The 22,521-nt window shown below is 40.6% G+C and overlaps 1 protein-coding gene across 3 annotated transcripts in view; it reads right to left on the bottom strand.

Moving 5' to 3' along the window:
* Positions 1-22,521, bottom strand: part of DMXL1 (Dmx like 1) — a 129,297-nt gene that overhangs the window by 31,317 nt on the left and 75,459 nt on the right. For all 3 annotated transcript variants that reach the window (XM_054986305.1, XM_054986306.1, XM_054986304.1), the window contains 4 exons: positions 17,085-17,144; positions 15,323-15,409; positions 7,023-7,144; positions 3,160-3,301 (listed from right to left, as the gene is read on the bottom strand). In XM_054986305.1, coding sequence (XP_054842280.1) covers positions 3,160-3,301; positions 7,023-7,144; positions 15,323-15,409; positions 17,085-17,144 — 411 coding nt within the window. The remainder of the gene's footprint in view (positions 1-3,159; positions 3,302-7,022; positions 7,145-15,322; positions 15,410-17,084; positions 17,145-22,521) is intronic.

The following is a 22,521-nucleotide window of genomic DNA, read 5'->3' as shown; positions in this document are numbered from 1 at the left end:
ATATAGAAATAACTTTGGAATATAAAAACAACAAAGTAAACTTTTATTTTTATAAGAAGTGTATCGGTTTCATATTATTTCTAAAACTTGATGGTTTCAAAAGAGTAGTTCTCAATTCTTAAAGTTACTTTACTTAAACCCAGTCACACAAATCTTCTCTCAGGCTTCACACACAGTTTGCCTGCTTTTGATATTAATTTCACTCTCAACTACAAATAAGACCTTTTCTCAGGCGCACACAAAGTTTGCCCGCTTTTCCCTGGCTGAATGTTCTTTCACAAACACACAGTTCAGGCTTTCACACAGGTTATATTTCTCTCAGACAACATAAACAAGTTCAGGCTGCACACAGCTTGCCTGCTTTTGATATTAATTTCTCTCTCAATTACAACGAAGACTTTTTCTCAGGCGCACACACAATTCCCCTGCTTTCTCCTGACTAAATGTTCTTTCACAAACACACAGTTCAGGTTTCTACATAGGTTATATTTCTCTCAGACAACATAAACAAGTTCAGGCTGCACACAGCTTGCCCGCTTTCTCCTGACTGATTATTTCTCTCAGAACTGCTTAAAAATACTCAGGCTGCACACAACTTGCTTCTCTTGCCCTGACTAATATTTTCTCTCTCTAAAACTGCGTTCACTCCACCCACACTCTCAGTCATCAACCAATCATATCACTCACTCATCCCTCTCTTTCACCCCTACTCTTCACCTATACCACACCAAGCATTTAAAGACACACACACATATTTACTTAAAATCATCACAACAATTGTCTATACAAAATAGATTTTTGCCAATAAGATAAAATTTAAAAACTAGAGCATGATAAAACTAGGAGTGTGCGATTCAGGTTTCCAATTCAGGAAGAATACCCAAATTGGACCTGATTTGCAAAGATTCGGGACTTCTGAATTGGCCCCACTGTTGCGTCCGTTTCAGAAACCCTGAATTAAAGATTTCCGAAGCGTCAGGTCAAGAGGTTTAAATGCCCCTTTCCGTGCTGCTGCACAGCAGCACAGCAGCAAAGGGGCATTTGAATCCCTGAATCAGCTGCTTGGTGAGGAGTTCCATGCCAGGCAGCTGAGTCAAGCTGGCAGGGTTAAAATGCCCCTTTCCGAATCTTAATGGAGCACACCGAAGCGAGTTAAATAAGCAATGCCCCAAGCAGCTTGCTGCTGCTTATTTATTTATGAATTTTTTAATTTATGATTTTTTAAAAATTATTTATGATTTTTTTCCCACTTCAGGTTTCCTAAAGTAGGAAACCCATTTTTTTTTTGCTGTACACCCCTAGATACAACCATCAGTGCAACAGGCTTGTAGAAGGCAGTTTCTGAGGGAGAAGTGTTTGGTTACAGTGGAAACATCAAACAGGCTTTATGGACAGGATAAACTATACTGGCAAGATAGTTATGGCAGAGTAGCATAGAGTTGAAGAAACAAAGAGTTATAAAATTGAAAAAAGATAGGGAAAGGATGAAGTAATAATAATAATAATATTTGATTTATATACCGCCCTTCAGGACAATTTAGAGCGATTTACAAAGTATGTTATTATTATCCCCACAACAAAACACCCTGTGAGGAGTGTGGGACAGAGAGAGCTCCAGAGAGCCGTGACTAGCCCAAGGTCACCCAGCTGGCTTCAAGTGGAGGACTGGGGAATCAAACCCGGCTCTCCAGATTAGAGTCCCACGCTCTTAACCGCTACACCAAACTGGCTCTCAGTGCAGCTATATTACCAAATTTACATTTTTTTCTCATGTTTTCAAAAGCTTTATGACTGGCAGAAATGTTGCAGAAGCAATTCTTCCAAAAGCATCTCTAAGTTTGGAAAAGTTGCAGCTGTTTCATTCCTACACATCATATGATTTTTAAAAAAGAGGAGACATCCTGCATCCAGGGCTTGCAAATATATGGAGTTCTGGTCAGGTAAGGAAAGTTGCTACCTTCTTCTTCTCGTCCTATTCCTGAGATTTTAAACTAAAACACATTTAGGAGATAAATCATCTCCTAGCAGAGGGACAGAGTGGTGGGAAAAGCATCATAGTCTCAATTTCTTCACTAAGGGTCTTCAGTCAAGAGCAAAAAACCAAAGCAATTCTAAAGGGAAAAAACGAGCTTATTCAAGTGGTCAGAAAGCCACTGCAGATACAAAACTGCCAGATCTAAACCACAAGAAGCATCTGTTCCTTTAAACGATCCATTAAAGGAAAATGCCAATAGGTATATCCTTTCCTACTGTTGTAAATAGTGCACCATGATGAGAAGAGCCAGATCTTGGCTTATGGGAGTTCCTGATGCATGGACTTGAAAACCAATGAGTTGTGAAAGACAGTGAAGGCAGATAAATTCTACAAATGGATTTGAACTAACGATCAGGTCCTATCTAAAGGAAGCAAGGTAAGTCCAAACTCTGGACTGTACCAGGCATGAGTAGTTCTTCTGACCACTTCCCCACTGCATGTCAAGAGAAATCAACGTAATGGGGAGCAGCACTAGGCTTTGCGTCTTCCCCACCATCCGCAGCAGCACTTCTTATAGGAAAAGATCTTAATATGTTGAAGAAAACTGGCAAGGTGAGAGGGAATGTCTCACTCCCCAATCTGGCCATGATGAGGCCACAAGGCCTCCAGCTTTGTTGTATTTAACAAATTATTCTGCAATGACAAAAACCTTAACTCCAAACCACATTTAATCTATCCTTTTCAAATGTGGATATACTGAATTAACTTCCAAGGCCATGCCTATTGATCATTTATTGTCATATTCACTACCACCAAGTATTTGCATAACACCTTCTTTAGATACTCATGTACATTCTCAGTCTAGCAGTCTAACTTTGCAGGACATGCAATGAGAGGAGAGATAGTGTCTTGCCTAAATAAACCCACTGAGTTCACAGCTGACCTGCGATCTAAGACAATAGCTTCTTGATTCATGCACTTAAGGAAAGACCAGTTAAAACTGTGAATTCACACATGACCAGGAATGCTGAAAGTTGTTCCAAGTTATTTTGCATATCAAATGCATTTGTCCTAACAGGGCTACATAAAAGTTTAAACCAGCATCTACTTATTCATTATAAAATACATTAAAATGTCAGTATTCCTGGTATAATTATAGTGGTATTATATAACAATGAACTCACTATAGCAGCTCCTCTTCCGGTCTGGGTACTACCAAGCCAGGGCATGTTGAGTGGAGTGCCAGGGTTACTGTGTGTATATGGTGTTGTTCCCTGAATGTTTGCCAAGTCATCCCGAGCATGTATAACTAAGAAGTCATCAGATCTATAAAGAAAAAAAATCTATGAGGACTGATAATACTTTATGAGCAACAATTTCTGTACTTTTCCAGTGAAAGGCACAGCAGTACCTTTATTCAACAGCCAATAAGGTACTTAGAATAATTAATTACACTAATATAGGATATGTAGGGTTCTCCAAATTCAAATTATAAGGTTTATGATAACTATTTAAGCAGGTAGTGGGCAAAGAAAGCCAGTCTTGTGGGTCTGACAATGGTTGCCAAAAGCTCATGGTTTCCCCAGACCACACAGGTTCATTGCAATACGACTGCAGATTAGCAGGAGTGGTGGAGTAAGATATTTGCCGAACGCAATTGAATATTCAAAGAGAAAAAAACAGCATTTCTGTTTTTGGATGCAGAGAAAGCTTTTGATAATAAGTGGATGATTGTAGAGGTATGATATAGATGATTGTATGACTATAGCTTATGTTTTACGTGTTTGAGTTTATTAATTGAAATTTTAAAAATAAAAATAAAAAAGTAGTGGCAGAATAAATACTATGCCAAGCTATATCAGAAAAAAATAGTGGACTATGAAAAGATAAGAGTTTACTTTGACAGGATTGATTTACCAAAGGTGCCGGAGAAGTTGAGAGAGAAGCTTAGTGCTGAGATAACAATAATGGAAGTTTTACAAGCAATACAAGCTACTACAGTTGGTAAAGCTCCAGGACCAGATGGAATTACAGCAAAATTTTATAAAGTGATGGCGGAGGATTTGAAACAACTGATGCAAAAAGTGATGAATGAGATATTGGAAGGGGCTGAGATGCCAGATACATGGAATAAGGCTAATATTACACTGATACCGAAGGAGACATTAGACTTAAGTAATGTTAAGAACTACACACCAATATCTCTAACTAATAATGACTATAAAATATATGCAAAGATATTAGCGGAAAGACTCAAGGCGTGGCTAGTGGAATTCATAGATGAAGACCAAGCTGGCTTTTTACCGGAAAGGCAAATAAAAGATAACCTACGAGTGTTGCTGAATGCCATTGAGTATTATGACAAAAATCCAGGGAAGCAGGTTGGTTTTTTCTTTGTGGATGCGGAGAAAGCGTTTGACAATTTGAACTGGGATTTTATGTTTGCAACAATGGAGAAGATGCAGTTGGGAGAGAAATTTATGCAAGCAATAAAGGCAATATACAAAAACCAATCTGCAAATATAATTGTTAACTCGGATGTAACAAAAAAGCTGGAAATAAGAAAAGGAACAAGACAAGGGTGTCCGCTTTCCCCACTTCTGTTTGTAATGGTACTGGAGATTTTACTTAGGCAAATAAGAGAAGATAATTTAATAAGAGGACTGAGGACAAAAGGATTTGAATATAAAGTGAGAGCTTTTGCTGATGACATAATGGTGATAGTGGAGGATCCAATAGAGTGCATGCCTAAATTGATGAAGAAAATGAAAGACTTTGGAGATTTAGCGGGATTTGTAATAAATAAGGTGAAGTCCAAAATACTGTGTAAAAATATGACTAAACAACAACAAAAGGAGTTGATGGATAAGGTGGAATGTGAAGTAGTGAACAAAGTTAAATACTTGGGAGTGGAAGTGACAGTGAAAAATATTGACTTATATAAGAATAACTATGACAAGTTATGGCAACAAATAAATAAAGATATGATTAGATGGAATAAAATGAACTTGTCATGGTTAGGTCGTATTGCAGTAATCAAGATGAATGTTCTTCCAAGAATGATGTTTCTACTACAGAAAATACCTATTGTTAAAGATAGTAAACAATTTGAAAAGTGGCAGAGAACGATGTTAAACTTTGTTTGGGCTGGAAAGAAACCCAGAGTTAAAATGAAAGTATTGTACGATGCAAAAGAAAGAGGAGGTTTGCAATTACCAAATTTTAAACTATACCATGATGCGGTATGTTTGGACTGGTTAAGGGAATGGTTGTCATTGAAGCATTTGAAGCTATTAGCACTGGAAGGATACAATAAATTATTTGGATGGCATGCATATCTATGGTATGACAAAGTGAAAGCAGACTCTATGTTTTTACACCATTATGTAAGAAGAAGTTTGTTTGTTGTATGGAACAAATACAAGAAATACATGGAAGAGTCTATACCAATGTGGATTATCCCTGCGGAAGTAGTAAACCCAAGAACAGAATATGCAAAGGAAGACTGGTTGACATATAAAGAGATTCTTGAGATAAAGCAGAACAATTATTTGCTTAAAGGTAATGATGAATTGCCATTCCAATATGGATGGTTTCAATATGTGCAGATAAAAGACTTATATGAGAAGGACAAAAGGAAAAATGGTTTTAGATTACAAAATTCTGAGTTTGAGAACTGTTTGCTTCAAGGGGGGGGGAAGAAAATAATTTCTAAAATATATAAGATATTGCTGAAATGGTTTACAGAGGAGGAAGTTGTTAAAGTTCAGATGGTCAAATGGGCAATAAATTGTAATAAGGAAATTTCAATGGAAGCTTGGGAAAAGGTATAGAAAAATGTAGTTAAGATTTCAGCATGTACCACTGTGCATGAAAATGTATACAAAATGTTGTATAGATGGTATTTAACACCGAAGAAGTTGGCCAATAGTAATAGCCAGATGTCTGATAAATGTTGGAAATGTAAACAGCATGAAGGTTCATTCTATCATATGTGGTGGACTTGTAATAAGGCTAAGCAATTCTGGGGGGATATAGTTAAAGTTATGTCAGATATTTTACAAAGGAATATAAATAAAACCCCGGAATTGCTGTTATTATGTATGAACCTAGAAGATTTTGATAAAATGGACAGAGTTATGGTGTTTTATATGATTACGGCGGCCAGAATGTGTTATGCACAGACGTGGAAGGCTCAGGAGATACCACCTATGGAAGATTGGATTTTGAAAGTTTTGAACATGGCAGAAATGGACAAACTAACAAGGAAATTGAAAGAACAAGAAGAATTGGACTATACACTAAGCTGGGAAAAATTCAAGAAATATGTGGAGAAAAAGTGGGACATGAAGGGGAAATTGTGGTCTTTGGAGAATTAGGGAAGACAGAAACTTACTTAAGCTTAAAAAGGGGTATATTTTACTGTATTTTTATATTTACAGGGGAGTATAAGTATGAGTAATAAGGTTATAGGGAGTATATGTGAAATATAGACAATATAGTTAATTGGTATGTAAGGAATAGTAGGTTATATATATATATATATATATATGTAGTTTTGCTTTAGTTAGTATAGGTACTTATTATTACTTATATAATTTTTATATTTTCAATTAAGATAAGCAATATAGTTAGTGTAGATAGTTAAGATAAGTAAAGAGATTTGATTAGTATGTATAATATAGATATATATTATAGATTTTAAGAATTTATATTACTTTTTAGATTAAGTTGGGTATGGAAAACTGTGGGGAGTCACCAGAAGAAGGGGGGGGGAGGATGGAGGAAAATGTAATGGGGTGGATAATGATAATGTTTTTTATGTTTATGTTTGTAAACCCATCCAATAAAAATTTAAAAAAAGTAGTGGCAGAGTAAGTAGAATAGAAAGAGGAAATTAAGTCAAAATATGCAAGTGTGGGAAAAAGCTTGGCAGAGGGCATCAGAGGAACAAACAGGGTATTCTAATGAACTAGCTGAGTTCTGAAAATAATGTAAAGTCAACAACAAGAGATACAGGCAAATGGTAAAGGTTAAAATATAGTACCCTTTAGCTTCTGTTTCTAAGTCGTCATCAAGCCAAGTGTAAATTTGTGTAGCTAGAATTCCAGAAACATCTAATTCTTGAATGTCATGACTGGAAGCTATAGCAATACAGTTTCTGTTGGCCTGCAACACAATTGTAAGAAAAAAATAATGTTTAATGTTAAAAACACATTTAATTTCATTACTACCTCAAAACAAAATATTCATTTGTATATAAAACCATAGAGTCAAACAGTAGTCTATCACAACCACCTTCTGGAATCTGCCAGCTAGAAATGAACTCAGCCAGCAGAAGACAATTCTACCCAGAGCTGTCTTTGTCAGGCAGTCTAGAAGGATACTTTGATTTATGGTAATGAAGGTTGATGAAAAATCCAGAAGGATTAACAGGAAGTTCCTATGTTGGTCACTAGTGTAGATCATCTAAGACGCGAACTGAGACGATTTATGTGCCATAGCTAGCAGAGAAAGTAGACAGAAAAGTATCCTGATAACCTCGAGTTCGTTCTTGAAAAAGAAAAGTCTGAGACAACCTATAATTACTCATATCAGCAACACCACCAAACCAGGCTTTTTTCTTCCCAATAACTGTCTCGCAATGCACAGCTTTAAGGCAGATGACATTACTCTTTGTTACATGGAACTGTTTATAATTGGCTTAATTGTGTTATGTTACTTGTGGTCGGTTTTTCCAACCATAAAAGACAGGGATCTAGTAGGCAAGCCACACTTCTCCAAGAATCTTGTCCATGTCAGCAGAATCAATGAATTGACTAGTGTCCATATGAACTTTGCAAGGAGGTACTTTGGGAACATTCTTTGTTAAAGTAGAGTCTAAGTCAAAGCAGATGTGAACATTTTCATTGGTAAAGTGCCTAGAAAACTAGTCACAGTGAGCTGTTGAGAGTTCCTCTATTTGTTCCAAGAGACCCAGCAGGCCTGTAGCCATCATCTTAAACCCCAAGACTCACTAGGTGGGCCCTGGCATCACAGGTAGGGGTCCATGGAGTGAGATCTGATGATGTTAAATTGAACAGCATTATTGACCGTAATACTTCCACACATAATTAAGTAGGTATCATGATATCTATCAAGAATTTGAACAAATGAGCTATTTACGAGATTCAAAATATAAAATGGAGATTAATTATATGCTAAACATAAAATGTAGGTGAGCTGGTGGTGTCAGATTCGCCAACCTATTCTTTCTCAAGCAACCTGGACAAAAAACTGATAGCATTTTTCTTCTTCTATATTTACAACAAAAAAGGCTATAGACTGAGGGAGAACTGTCCCCACAGAAATCCTTCTGGACCAGATATAACAATCATCTTACCACTCTGAACAGCATTTCTAGACAACACTACACAGCCAACACAATTTAGGCAGAATGGACTGTCAAATGGGCTCTAACTTGTGTTTGTTGGATTCGTCTTGACCTTCCACCATCTATCTATCAGCTTCTCAAGACCTTAGCTCTGGTATAAATGTGAAGCAACACAAGGGTGAGGCACACAGTAGCAATCATATAAATAGATGAAGAACCTCTCTATTCCAGAAACCCACTAGCTCTTTGATCTGACTGTCTGGTTCATATAGTAAGTAGCATGTATGGCACTGACCACGACAATATAGTCCTCCCCTTCGACAGGAGGGTGTAGCAGTTAATATAACATCCTTACTGGAGCAGGCCCCTGTTCAATGCTCACTTCCAAAAGTGATCAGCAACAACCAGGACATGACTGGGATAACCATCCTGCCTGCTTTAAGCTTCTGGGTTAGCACTGGTGTGTGCAACTTAATGGAAAGTTGTTTTATAAATTAAGCTCTGCCCCCAAAGCTCCATTTCAAACATTCACACCAAGTCTCTTGAAGATGGCAGAGACTACTGCAAGGATGAAGGAGTATTATGTTTTTAATGCTTTCAGAATGAATAGAGCAAGAGCAAGAACTGAAGGCTTCTACTTTCTAAGATCTGACAATTAAAAAATCTTTGAGACTACTACAAGTGCAGCTACCCTCTCTTTTTATGGGCCTATCATAACACCAATTCAAAACAGACCATTGGATACTCACCATGAAAGGTCCTTCTCCTCTGAGGAAAGGAGGACATCTTGAAGATGGGCGATTCCTACCCTCTGTTCAGGGAGGCGGGAACTGAGTTGAACTTCCTGTCTTCTAAGAGGGTTTCACCCTTTCCTTTCAGTTTGGTGATTCCGAAAGCAATAAATAATGTTAAACTAATAGTAAGAGAAAAAACCCTGAATAACTGAAGAATGTTTATAGGATAGATGCACATGACAGATTAAGCATGGAAAAACAGGAAGTGCAAGCGATAATGTGCAAGAGATAATGTGGTTTTTGTTTTTTTTGTATGATGACTGCAGGACGGACCAGATGTCCTCCTTTCCTCTGAGGAGAAGGACTCTTCATGGTGAGTATCCAATGGCCCGTTCTCCCTCTGAGGTGGAGGACATTTTGAAGATGGAACTTCCCATAGCAGTGTCCTTATCCTTTGGGTGGGTCATCGTCCTCTGGTCATAGTACATGTTGCAGGCCTCTCTTGCCAAACACTGCAGCTGCAGAGTCATAAGTGTTTAGTTTATAATGTCTGACGAAGGCAGAGAGGGAAGACCACATGGCTGCCCTGCATGTCCCTTCTACTGTGGCATTTTTGGTGAGCACTGCATTGGTTGTGGCGCTGCATACTGAATGTGACGTAATTCCCATAGGGACGTTGAGATTTTGGAGGTTGTATGCTTCTGCAATGCATGTTCTGAGAGTCCAGCTAATGGCTGCTCTTGACATCTTCATCCTTATGTTCAGGGTGGTTAAAGATATGAACAATGAGGAAGACTTTCGAATTTCCTCTGTCCTAGATATGAAAAAATCATAGAGCATGCCTCACGTCCAAGGTATGCCATGTCCTTTCCTTGGGGTGAGATGGATTTGGACAAAAGGAAGGTCGGTATATGTCCTGGCTTCTGTGGAAATGGATGTTCACTTAGGGATGAAGGTGGGATTCGGTCTCAACACTACCTTGTCTTGTGGAACACGCAGAGATTGGGGCACAGTGGTAGAGCCCCTAGGTCTGAGATTCTTCTTGCCGACATGACCACCGTAAAGAACAAGGTCTTCATTTGAAGCCACTTGAGATCTCTTTGATGGGCTTAAAGGGTGGTCTAGTGAGGACAGATAAAACAATATGCAGCCTCCATGTAGGGAACCTCTGTTGGGGGAGAGTTCATGAGGGAGGAGCCCTTGAGGAATCTGCTTATGTGAGGGTGCCTAGCGAGGCTGAGGTTTTTATAGAGTGGCAGCTCCATCGCGAGGACTGCTACTTGGCACCTTAGAGTTGCTGCTCTAAGGCCACTTGTAAGACCGTGCTGCATAAAAAAGGAGGACAAATTCTAGTAGTGGAAGATCTTCGGGAAGCCAATATTGTGTTGGCATCTTCCTGTGGGCATCCTAACCATGTGAAATCCCTCCATTCAATCTCCACCATTTCAGATAAGGGTGCCATACTGGGCCCTGCTGAAGCAAGTCTGGGTGTACTGGTAGAGTCAATGGCAGGAAGAACTGACCACTGCTGTAGGACAAGAACCACGGGTGTCTGGGCCAGTAACAGGGCCACTATTTTTATGTCGGCAGTCTGTTCTGATCTTCCTTAGAAGTTCTGGAAGAACTGGAGTGGGTGGAAATGCATACAGCACAAGCCATGGTCACTAGGCTGTCAATGCATCTGTCACCTTTGCTTCCAGATGGATGTACCAAGAAAAACCGGTCCACTTGGTGATTTATCGAGGATATGAACAGGTACACTTGAGGAAAACCAAAATGTGTTGTGATGAGGTGAAATAGGCCCAGCCTCAACAACCATTCTCCCTCTTGAATGAGTTGCCTGATGAGCCAAGCTGCCTGAACGTTTAGCATGCCCTTGATGTGCTTAGTTCTGATGAAGACCAGATTTATTTCTGCCCAGGAAAGGATTCGTAAGGCCTCTTTGCGTAGCAATATTGATCTGGATCCCCCTTGGTTGTTGACGTAGACCTTGGAAGAAACATTGTCCTCCCTTAACAAAATATGGTGGGCCACCATCTGTGGGCCGAAGTGCAGCAGAGCCAGATATATTGTCCTGAGTTCCAGGAAACTGATCAGGAAGTTCTTCTCCACCGCTGACAACTTACTTTGTACTGGGGATCCCTCCAGAATGGCTTCCCACCCAAGAAGGCTGGCGACCATCGATATCTGTTTTGGAGTTGAATGGCTGTACTGTTTTCCCTGTAACAGGTTGGCCCACTTGGTCTACCACAGCAAGCTGGCGGGGACTTGGATGGGTAAGGCAGAGGTGCTCTGAAGTTGTTTTAAATTTTTGATCAGTCGAATTCTGTACCGCTATGCTGATATTTATAATTGTATTTTAACTGTGTAAATGAGATGTTTTTAGAATCGTTAATTATAGTAATTGTTTTATATATTTTAACCTTTATGTATCTTGTAATCCGCCCTGAGCCTGCTGGAAATGTGGGGAGGGCGGAATAAAAATTGAAAATAAATAATTTTTTTTAAAAAAAATCTCTATTTTAGTCACGATTTGGAACTGAAAAGGTCTGAGCAACTGTTGTAGTTGTCTCGTGTGTAAATGGCCCCGTCGGGTGGCGTCCATGTTGGAAATGAGTAGGCCCATTAACTTGGTCAGTGTCATTTGCCTTGCATGCAGAGGGTCCACTGCTGAGCCACAGGCTCTCCATAGCAGGGTTTAATGTTTCTTATATATTGCTCTTCTAGACAGATTAGTGCTCCACTTAGAGCTGTGAACAAGTCAATGTTATTATTATCCCTGCAATACTGCTGGGGAGCTGGGGCTGAGTGGAGTGGCTTCCCCAAGGCCACCTGCTGAGCTCATGGCAGTCATGGGATTCAAATCAGCAGAGTGCTGATTTGTAGTCCAACCACTTAACTCCTATGCTACAGCAGCTCTCTTCTGTAATGGATCTCATTGTCTCTAATCTTAGGTGCATCAGCTTGATAAACTTGATATATTTCAAGTCTAGTATCATTCCCTTATCTCTGTTCTTCTTTAGGACTGTGAAGAATGTGGAGTATACTCCTTTTCCCCTTGTTTCAAGGGAGTGGAAGCATGAGAAAGCAGGGTTGTACTTACCTGTGACAAGAGTGTTGTCTATCTGGACTGAAGGATTCAGAGTCTCTGTGAAGTCACATCAACTGTCACTATGAAACACATAGATACCTGAAGAAATAAACCTAACTCACAACTCATAGCAAATAAATGTTAGCTCTTAGGATGCCACTGGGCCTTTATCTTTTCTACAAAGAAGCAGTCTGCTATTAGAGATGTTTAATGGCCTCAATACATAACACTTTGGCCCATGCCCTTTATGTTCCTGGACAGTGTTAAACACGTTTCATGTTCCCTTCAAGGGGATAGTAGAAAGGCCATAAAAACCTGCTGAACAACAGCTTAAGGAAAAAGAATTGCAACAGGGGAGTTCTGGTTCCCACATAGGCTAAGAGTTTACAGCATTCATTGTCCACAGTGACTGGATAGAGAGGAAGTGCTATTTAATCTGCAGGCCATCAACAATAGTGATGGTCACAAGAATGGAGAATAAATTGCTAAGGGTTGCAGCAGAGACCCTGTCAGCAGTCAATTCAATTAAAATTAAGGCACTCTTTCTAAGTAGAAGGATGGTTGTGGAGTATTTTTAGACCTCTGCTTTCATCTCCAGTGGGGACTCAAGGTGGATATAACATTTCATACCTTTCCATTCCATCCACACAAAAGACCCCACAAGGCAGGCCTGGCCTAGAGAAGCAACAGGCCTGAGGTCACAGGCAATCCTCCCAGGCAGCATGGTAATTAGGGGTGCCAGGTCCCTATACCCTCCCGCCGGGGGGAGGGGGACCTGGCACTTACTTCGTCCTGGCAGCGAAGTCCTCATCATACACACACGCTCTGGCGCCTGTGCAATGATGTCACTGCCAGAAGTGACACTGCTGTGCTGGCCACGGGAGTGCTCCTACACTCCATGTGGGGCTGATTCGGCCTGTTCGGGGCCCAAATAAGCCCCAAATGAAGTGCAGGAATGCTCCCTGCATGACGATGTCACTTCTGGAAGTGACACTGCCATGCCTGTCAGGAGCGCAAATGCAGTGTTCATTTCTGAGGTGCTTGCTGGTGGCGGGCAACCTCTGGGTGCTTGCCATCTCCCACCGACTACTAGCAGGGCAGCGGGCAAGGTGGCAAACCCCTAGGAGTTTGCCCACTGTTGGCGGGCACCTGGGAACCCTAATAGCAATGGAATCTGGATCTCCGAGATCCTAGCCTGACATTCCAACCACTACACTCTTGTTAGAAGAGCTGAACAACTGCAACAAGAACTCTCTCCCAGCAGGGGCAACTGTAATGCTGTGGAGTCTGGTTCATGTTTTATGTTGGTCCCAGGACACTAAGAACTGGAGTAAATCCAGGGTTTACTCGTGTCTGCAAGAGTGGGCTGAAGGACTAATCCTGGGGACAGGCTGAACAATTGCAACAAGAACTCTCTCTCTCCCAGCAGTGGCAATTATAATGCTGTGGAGTCTGTTTCATATGTTAGTCCCAGGATACTAAGATCTGGAGCAGTTTTACTCCAGTCCAGGGTTTACTCATGTCTGTGAAAGTGGGCTGAAGGACTGCTAGGGGAGGCCTGCATTAAGTGAGGTCTGTGCTAGGCCTTGTGCTCTTCTATTTGTTTCTGCTGAATAAAATTACCCAGTGCTGATTAAAAAGGAACTGAGAACCCTGGGGAGAGCTGTCCCCATTTCCGGGGGAGGGGGGAGTGTGGACATATATGAAGCCAACAAAGAGAAAAAAAACTTCACTGACTATATAAGTTTCAGATTCTCCTTGAGAGAGATCACTGTCTTTTTTTTCTGATATAGGTTTCCTCTCTAGCTAATAGGCCTGTTAGGATTCCCTTTGTAAGAAAATCACCCCTTCTACAACCTGTAGTGGGGGAGTGTTGAACGAAGAACTGGAGGGAGACCTGTCTCTTCCCTCAGTGCTCTGATAACAAATTTGGCAATACCTTCTCATAGTTAAGTAATAAAATTTAGGAGATCTGGGGATAAAATCACAGTGCCTGACCTGGTTGCATCCTCCATCCTCATCAGCGCTGGACCCTGGGGTTGTTCCTACTGTTGGTTTGCCAAGACTATCTGGCTGGCTCTTGCTGTGTCCTGTACCCACTGATTGGCTTTTGGGATGTGGGGACCCACTCTGCAGCCACTTCCCAGTCTGTTGGCAAGATTGCCATCTTTGGTGAGTCCAGAAATGGCCACCATGTAAACTGTTGTCATCCTCTATCCTGCATTGAAGTCTAGCCATTTCCTCCCTCATGACCTGTCTAAGGGAGTTTAGGAGTTCTGATGACATAGCCAGGGATCCCAATCTTTGTGCATTACTCATGGCTCTTCCCTCTCCGATGAGTGTGGGATCTGGAAGTGAGAGTGCTCGCTGTTCTCAGAATGGCCTGATTTGGACTTGCTGGATTTGGCCCATTTGGATTGGCTGTGGTAAATGGATCTCAACAAAGCCAAAGGTACATGTGGTACATGGATGGCACCACTCTGCGGCTGCCTCCAGATCGTGAGGTGGAGGGTAATACATTGGCTAATGTATGAGTGCCTGCCACGCTATATGAGGCCAATGATTCACCGGTTAGGCCGTGAGTGGCTGCCATGCTGTCGTCTGGAGGTGAAATGCTAGCTAGTGGCTGCCTTTATCCGATTGGGCATGGCTCCTCTTCCTGGTGCACTTCAGGGCCTTCAAGACCTCCAGCTGCTTTCTTTCCTTCTGATAAGAAGCCGTCTGCCATGGAGGTCTCCATGTTAATGGAGTGCTCCTTGAGACTTGCGAGAAAAGATGGCCGTTGCCACAGCCAAGAGAGCAGGAAAGTAAGGAGAAAACTTCCCTGTGGCTAGCCAAGCCACCAGGAGAAGGCCAGACGGGCAGAGAGAAGGAGAAAAAATAAAGTATAACAGATTAGAATTAGAGAAGAAGAGGAGTAATTAAAGAGATCGCAAGGAAGACAGTAGAGCAGTACAGCACAGTTGCTGTCCCTGTCTAGACAGGAACAAACCTGGAAGGAAAGGGTGACACCCACTGGGAAGACAGGAAGTTCAACTCAGTTCCTACCTCCCTGAACAGAGGGTGGGAATCACCCATCTTCAAGATGTCCTCCGCCTCAGAGGGAGAACATTCAGTGCACTGTAGGGGAAAAAGTGCTCTATACTTGCCTTATTGACAGCAAAAGCAGTAACAATGTCAGATTCTTTATGGATGATTCTCGCCTTACTTCCTGGATATCCCATATCATTCTCTACCTGTATTTTTTTTAAAAACAAAGCAAATAATTCCTGTTAAAGTAGAATCATTATCTCTTCATTTTAAGCTAAACTGCAATAGTCCTATAGAGCTAATTCAGTAGAAGCTTATATTAGTAATTACAGATCCCATGTACCTTAGAAACATTCATTGTCACATTATTCTTACATTTAATTCTCAATTACTTGGTAAAATGAGAAATTAATGAAAACACAAAGACAATGTAAACATGTTTACCTATGAAAACACGTAGGAAATATATAAAATGTCCAAGATCAACCACTCAACTGCCCAGAAAAAAGTTGGATCCTAAAAACTTGCTAACCAAGAAAGTTTGCAGCTGGGACATTTTGTGGATTTCCTCTTTTCATGGCATATCATGCCCATGTCTGAGCCATTCTAGCCCTCAAAAATGGCTTTTCGGGACTATAGAGGGAACATCAGTAAGAGGGAGCAGGTGGCAAAAAATCCCTTCCGTGAATATGTTGTTTGTAGCTCTTTACACATTAAATTAGTGCCTGATACTGTTGTATGATCTTCTGCTTAAGTGTTCAACTCATACTATCCTTTTGAAAAGTTTCTTCAACTTCCTACTCAATCTTCACTTTAAAGTACGTACAGTTTTAAAGGGTTCCATGGTGTGTTTGTATGTGTAAAGTGCCATCAACTCACAACTGACTTACGGCAACCTGTTGGGGCTTTCAAGGCAAGTGAAAAGCCGATGTGGTTCGCCACTGCCTTCCTCTGCAGAGTCTTCCCTAGTGGTCTCCCATCCAAATACTGACCGTGCGTAGCTTCAAAGATCTGACGAGACTAGGCTATACCATGCTGCCTTCTCCTGTTCCATGGTGTCACTATTGCTATACTACATCAATAATTTTCATTTGGTTTATATGTTCTTTTTGTTTTTAATGGCTTTTTTGAATTGTGGTGATTTTAACTGTAAGCTACCTCAAGCAGGACTCTGAAGAGGGGGGCATAGAAATATTCTTAATAAATAGATTATACTTATAATTTCATTCCACAGGTTATCAATCTCAGAGTTTAACTATATATTTTCTATTTCCTACCTTTGTTCCCTCACAGTCCCCTGCCACTGGAATGCTCTTCTATCTTATTTACAACTCTCTTCCATCTTTAAAACAAATCTATTTATCCTTACTTATCTGGATTGACCGTCCTTCTGGAAAACACTTCATAAAAGTTTATTTATAAATTCTGAAGAATGGAAATATCTTATGGAAAGTTTAGATCACTTCAATTTTAAGTGAGGATCCAACATTAAGTACAAGTATAGTACTTAACTGGGGGCCATAATGCTTCAGAATTCATCTTTCTAAGCATCCTTTATTCTTTGACTTGGATCCTATGAACAAATTCTTTGCATGCTAGAGTCTCTGCTGAGGTGCCCACTTTCTCTTCCATTACAACTTCCATTTACATAAGATCAAAGGTTTTCAATGGACTCTTGCACAAACAGTAGTGGAATTGGAGGTGCACTCTACAACACAGACTATCTACCATGCACAAAACTCATTCACAGGATCCAAGCCCATAATATATGTCAATAGACTATATTACAGAATTATCTTAAAAGAAACAACACATAATAGTGTCTTGTAAGCAAGATATATATTTTTCCCATACCACAGTTTCTGCTAGTACCATATATACCTTAATTCCATGTTCTTCAACTGTGGTACTTTTGATAGGTTCATTTTGCTCTTCTAAAGACTATACCAAAAGAAAAATCACATGACAAAAGACAGCATCAGACATAACATGAATTCTGGACTGCAAGGTAAATAATTACATTACAAATTATGAACTTTAATTCAGCAAAGCAAGTTTCAAAGCCAAAATAACAGACCTTTTCAAACACCGATATACCTTTTCAGTATTTCCCTTCAAAAACAACTGTGATTGGCAATTGTTTTTGTCTAATCTGGCATACATATTAAAATATATCTTGAAGAAAGTGGAAAAAATAACCCTAGTTACTGGCTTGCTTATTATATCCACTCTTATTACCTATAGAGCTGAAGTCTATTCTTTATTGCATTCTCTCAGAAGCATGTAAAAATGTCCTTAGCCTTAAATAGCATGTATAATAACAGCTGAATTCTCCATTTCAGGAAGAAGATAGCACACACTGCTAATAATCATTTTTATACTAAACAGACTGGATGGCATCTACATTATGGATTCAAGGTATCTGGTTTATAAATCAGACTTGGATTGAATAGAGACTATGAATGGTTATCTCATTATCAAAAGTAACTGCCTTCAGGCATTCTATTCAGATTCTGTCATGGAGGGGAGGGGGGTCACACCCAGCCTGGATTGTGCATTCCACCTCTTTCATGACTTCTTGTAACTTATTTACATTTACCAGACCCTTACTCTCAGCACCCTCTCCCCCCTCCCCTCACCACCTATATATCTCTGACCAGTTTCTTCATACCTTCCATGCATCTGATGAAGAGAGCTGTGGCTTTCAAAAGCTTATGCTACAGTAAGAGTTGGTTAGTCTTAAAGGTGCTACTGGACTCTTTACTATTTTGCTACTACAGACTAACACAGCTAACTCCTCTAGATCAATGGCTTATAATTGTTTTATAACACCAAAGAATATATCATAAAGTTGATTTATACCCCCTATTAGTGGGACTCTGTCATTCACTGTCAGAGGCTACCACAGAATCTAGAAATGATTCTTAATAAAGTGAGCAGAAAGCGATGACTTGAATGTAGAATATGATCTAAGACATTATAAATGGTTTTGCTTTTTACAACAGCTGATGCAAGTCATCATCATTCCATTGCCTTGATATGGATTTTGCTGTACTATGTGGTAGAAATAATAATTTATTTTTCATAGAATGTTAGCAGTACACTTGTGTACAGGAACTCCCATTATTACATTATAGATGTACACTAAGCTGAATACATTACAGATATATATTTATATGCACTTCTATAAGCAATGTAGTACTGGGCCAAAGCTAGATGTTTAGAAGAGACAACCAAACCTGATTTTTCTGATGCATAATTTCTAATGGCTCATATTATATTTAAAATAAATCAGTCAAGGTGGAAGAAAAGTGGAAGATGATAAATAGAACATGAATAATGTATTACAAATGGAAGATAAATCTAACAGAGTGATGAGCAACAGGCCAGTGTGCCACACCAAATTAAAGAGACGAAGGATCAGAATAGAATAAACAATTTATGGATTGCCATCAAATTACTGAGATGAATCAGGTGGGGGACAGAACATTAATGTATAATGAAAACCTCTGAGAGTAAAGTATTTGTGATCTTTGTAAGCAATTAAGTTATTAAAGTATGTGGGTAACAGACAAGTAGCTTGATTTAATTGTCAAGTTTACAATTAAAGGTAAAGAAGGAATGAGAGATCATCTCTAATATCCCTACACCCTTACTCTCAGATACTCATGTGCAGCAGCAAGATGTACTACTATTATTATTAATTTAATTTATAGTCTGCCCTTCCCACAAGTGGGCTCAGGGTGGGTTACAACAAAAACAAAAACACAGGCATAACAATTAAATCACAAATCTTACAAAACAGAGTGAAGGTGTGGGTTGATAGTGTCAGGCTACTGCCTCCCCAAAGGCGGCCCCTCGTCTCAAGGGCCAGGTTTATCAGGATAACATTTGTGGAATTTTGAAATAAGTCTAGGAACATTCATATGGGATTGTTCCACCCGTTCTTTGGAAGATTCATCAAAGTTTTTCCACCTGACTAGATAGAAACGTTTGTTGTGCTTTACTTTAGAATCCAGGATTTCCTCTACTCCATAATGAATATGTCCATCTATCAGCACTGGGTGTGGGACCCCCCGTTCTGGATGCCACTGGTCAGGCGGGGGAGCCTTTTTCAGAAAGCTGAAGTGAAATACTGGGTGGATTTGTCTTAAATTCTTGGGGAGCTTGACTTCTACAGTTACTTAGTTGATTAATTTCTTTATAGGAAAAGGTCCTAAATAACTCCACCCCAATTTTTTCTAGGTTGCTCCCCTTTCAATGTTTTTGGTGGAAATATATACAAAGTCTCCTGGTTGCAATTTTCATTGCTCAAAGCATTTTCTGTCAGCAAATTTCTTATAGTCCTCTTTTGCTTTGTCCAAAGTCTTTTGTATGATTCCCCATTGGGAAGTTTAATTAGTCCACCATTCCTCTAGATCTCCTGGTTGCTGTGATCCAGGGGTTGTAGCAAAAGGCAAGGTATTTCCTTCATACCCATGTACTATTTTAAAAGGAGTAGCTCCTGTAGAGCTGTGTATTGAGTTGTTATACGCATATTCGGCAAAATCAAGAAAAGCAATCCAATCATCCTGCTGATAGTTAATGTAGCATCTTAAAAACTGTTCCAGCACTTGATTTGTGCATTCCGATTGCCCGTCGCTCTCGGGATGATAGGCAGAGCGAAGTCCTTGTTCAAGTCCATCAATTTTAAGATGCTCCCGCCAGAAGTTGGCAATTAACTGTGGAACTCTGTCAGATATTACCTTATTAGGAAAGGAGTGCAGTTTGACCACGTGTTTTCTGAACAGGCTGGCTAGTTTCTTAGCTGTAGGGATTGTAGTACAAGGAATAAAATGAACCTGTTTTGAAAACAAATCCACCACTACTAAAATGACTGTATATCCTTTCGAGGTGGGAAGGTCTGTGATAAAGTCCATTGAAATCACTGCCCAAGGTCTAGGAGGGGTTTCTAAGGGTTGCAACAGTCCAAGGGGTTTCCTCCTCCTAAATTTTCCCATTATGCACACTGGGCATGAAGATACATATTGAGAAACATCTTTTCTCATAGCTGGCCACAAAAATTGTCTTTGTACTAAGTGTAGGATTTTTAGATACCCAAAATCACCAGCAGTTTTGGCATCATGGCATTGTTTCAAAATTTCTTTTCTTAGGCTGTCTGGGATGTATAATTTGCCCATTCTGTACCAGTGGCCATCTCCCTCCTGTTTCAGATCGGCTTGGGGCACATTTTCCCCCTCCTTTTCTGTTTCAGCTTTTATCCTCTCTCTCCATTCTGAGAGATCAGGTTTTATGCTGCTTTGTGTTTTCGCAGCTTGGCTGCGTGTCGTCACCGCTCCTCCTAGTTGAACTGTTGAGAAAACTGTATCAATTTTCTCCTCCTTCTGGCTGTTGTGTTGGGGCATGTGCGAAAGTGCGTCCACTATGAAATTTGATTGGCCAGGGAGGTGCTTCAACGTGAAGTTGAACTCGGAAAAGAATTCCGCCCACCTTAACTGTTTGGCGTTCAGCTTACAGGGGGTGCTTCTAAGTTTTTATGATCAGTCCATACTTCAAAAGGAATTTTAGCCCCCTCTAACCAATGTCGCCAGGTGGTAAGGGCAAATTTCAGCACAAAAGCTTCTTTTCCCCATACGCTCCAATTGTGCAGTTTCAGAGAATTTTTTAGAAATATATGTGCAGGGATACAATTTCCCCACTTCATTCAGTTGTAGAAGGATCCCTCCTACAGCGGTGTCACTTGCATTGACCTGGACAACCAATTTCCAGTTCTCATTGGGGTGCTGGAGAACCGGTTCTGAAATAAACAACTTTTTCAGCTTTTCAAAAGCTTCCTGGCATTCTACAGTCCAATTCAATTTAGCACTAGGCTTTTCCCCTTGCGTTCCCCTCCCCTTGGTTTTTAGCAAGTCTGTTAGGGGGAGAGCGATTTGAGCAAAGTTCTTTATGAAAGGTCAGTAAAAGTTAGCGAACCCTACAACCGACTGCAATTGCATTCTCGTTTTGGGGGGTTCCTACCCCACTGTGGCTTGGACTTTTGCCGGGTACATTTTAAGTCCTTGATGTGAGACCTGGTACCCCACAAAGTCCAGTTCCTCCTTGTGGAACTTGCATTTAGACAGTTTCACTGGTAGTTTGTGCTTTTTAAAAGCAGTCAGCACCTTTCTGACCAATTCCACATGAGATTCTTTATCAGGAGAATAAATCAACATGTCATCTAGCTAAACAACCACACCTTTGTACAGGTACTCATGCAGCACTTCATTAATTAAATTCATAAACACACCCAGCGGCCGCTGCAAGCCGAAAGGCATCACAAGATATTCGAACTGCCCCAGGGAGGTATTGAAAGCAGTTTTCCATTCATTCCCCTCCCTTATTCTGATCCGGAAGTAAGTATCTTTTAAATCCAGCTTCAAAAATGTTTTCCCTTGCGCCACCACACTGAGCAAGTCTCTGATCAAAGGAAGGGGATAAGCATTTGACATGGACACAGCATTTATTCCACGATAGTCAGTATACAGTCTCAGCCTGCTGTCTTTCTTTTTGTGAAATAATACCAGTGCAGCATGGGGGGAGCTGGTAGGGCAGATGAATCCTCGCTTTAGGTTTTTATCAATGAACTCTCTTCGTTCCTTTCTCTGCTGGGCTCATAGAGTACAACTTTCCTTTAGGCAACTTTTCCTCTGGAATTAATTCAATAACACAGTCTATGTCTCTATGAGGGGGAAGTTAATCAGCTTCTTTTTCATCAAACACTTGTTTTAAATCATGATATTCGGGGGGGAATGGCTTTTTCCTCCTCAGCGGTTAACAACACAGTCTCTAACAGTCAGGGTGCTTCTCGTCCCCACACTTTAGTCCATGCATGTTTTGCACAACGATCCCCTTTGAAAGTCACTACTCCAGTGGAGCATTTGTTGTATGGGTCATGGTCCCAAAGCTAATGACTTCCCAGTACCAAGGGGTATTTGGCCACATCACTGACTACATACATTCTATTTTCCCAATGACTCCCCATGCCTGTTGGGGTAGGCTCAGTTCTACAGGGTGCGGAACTCTCATCGGCATCCAAGCCTGTTTCAGGCCTCCCCTGCTTCGGAGGCATTGTCTGACCAGGCGGTTTAGGAGCCCCCGCGAGTTTTGGTGTGCCTTGTCCTCTTCCCCCTGGCACTGGTTGTACAGGGCATTGTGTTGCGAAATGGCCAACCTCCCAACATTTCAAATATAGTCCTTGTCTCCATCGTAACTCTCTCCCAGTTCCTGGGATGGGGGGCCTTGGCCCTAGCGGGGTACGTTCCCTGTTTGCAAAGGTTGG

The sequence above is a fragment of the Eublepharis macularius genome, chromosome 8 (genome assembly GCF_028583425.1).
Source record: "Eublepharis macularius isolate TG4126 chromosome 8, MPM_Emac_v1.0, whole genome shotgun sequence".
Lineage (NCBI taxonomy): Eukaryota > Metazoa > Chordata > Lepidosauria > Squamata > Eublepharidae > Eublepharis > Eublepharis macularius.
This window is presented reverse-complemented; position numbering and strand designations above follow the sequence as displayed.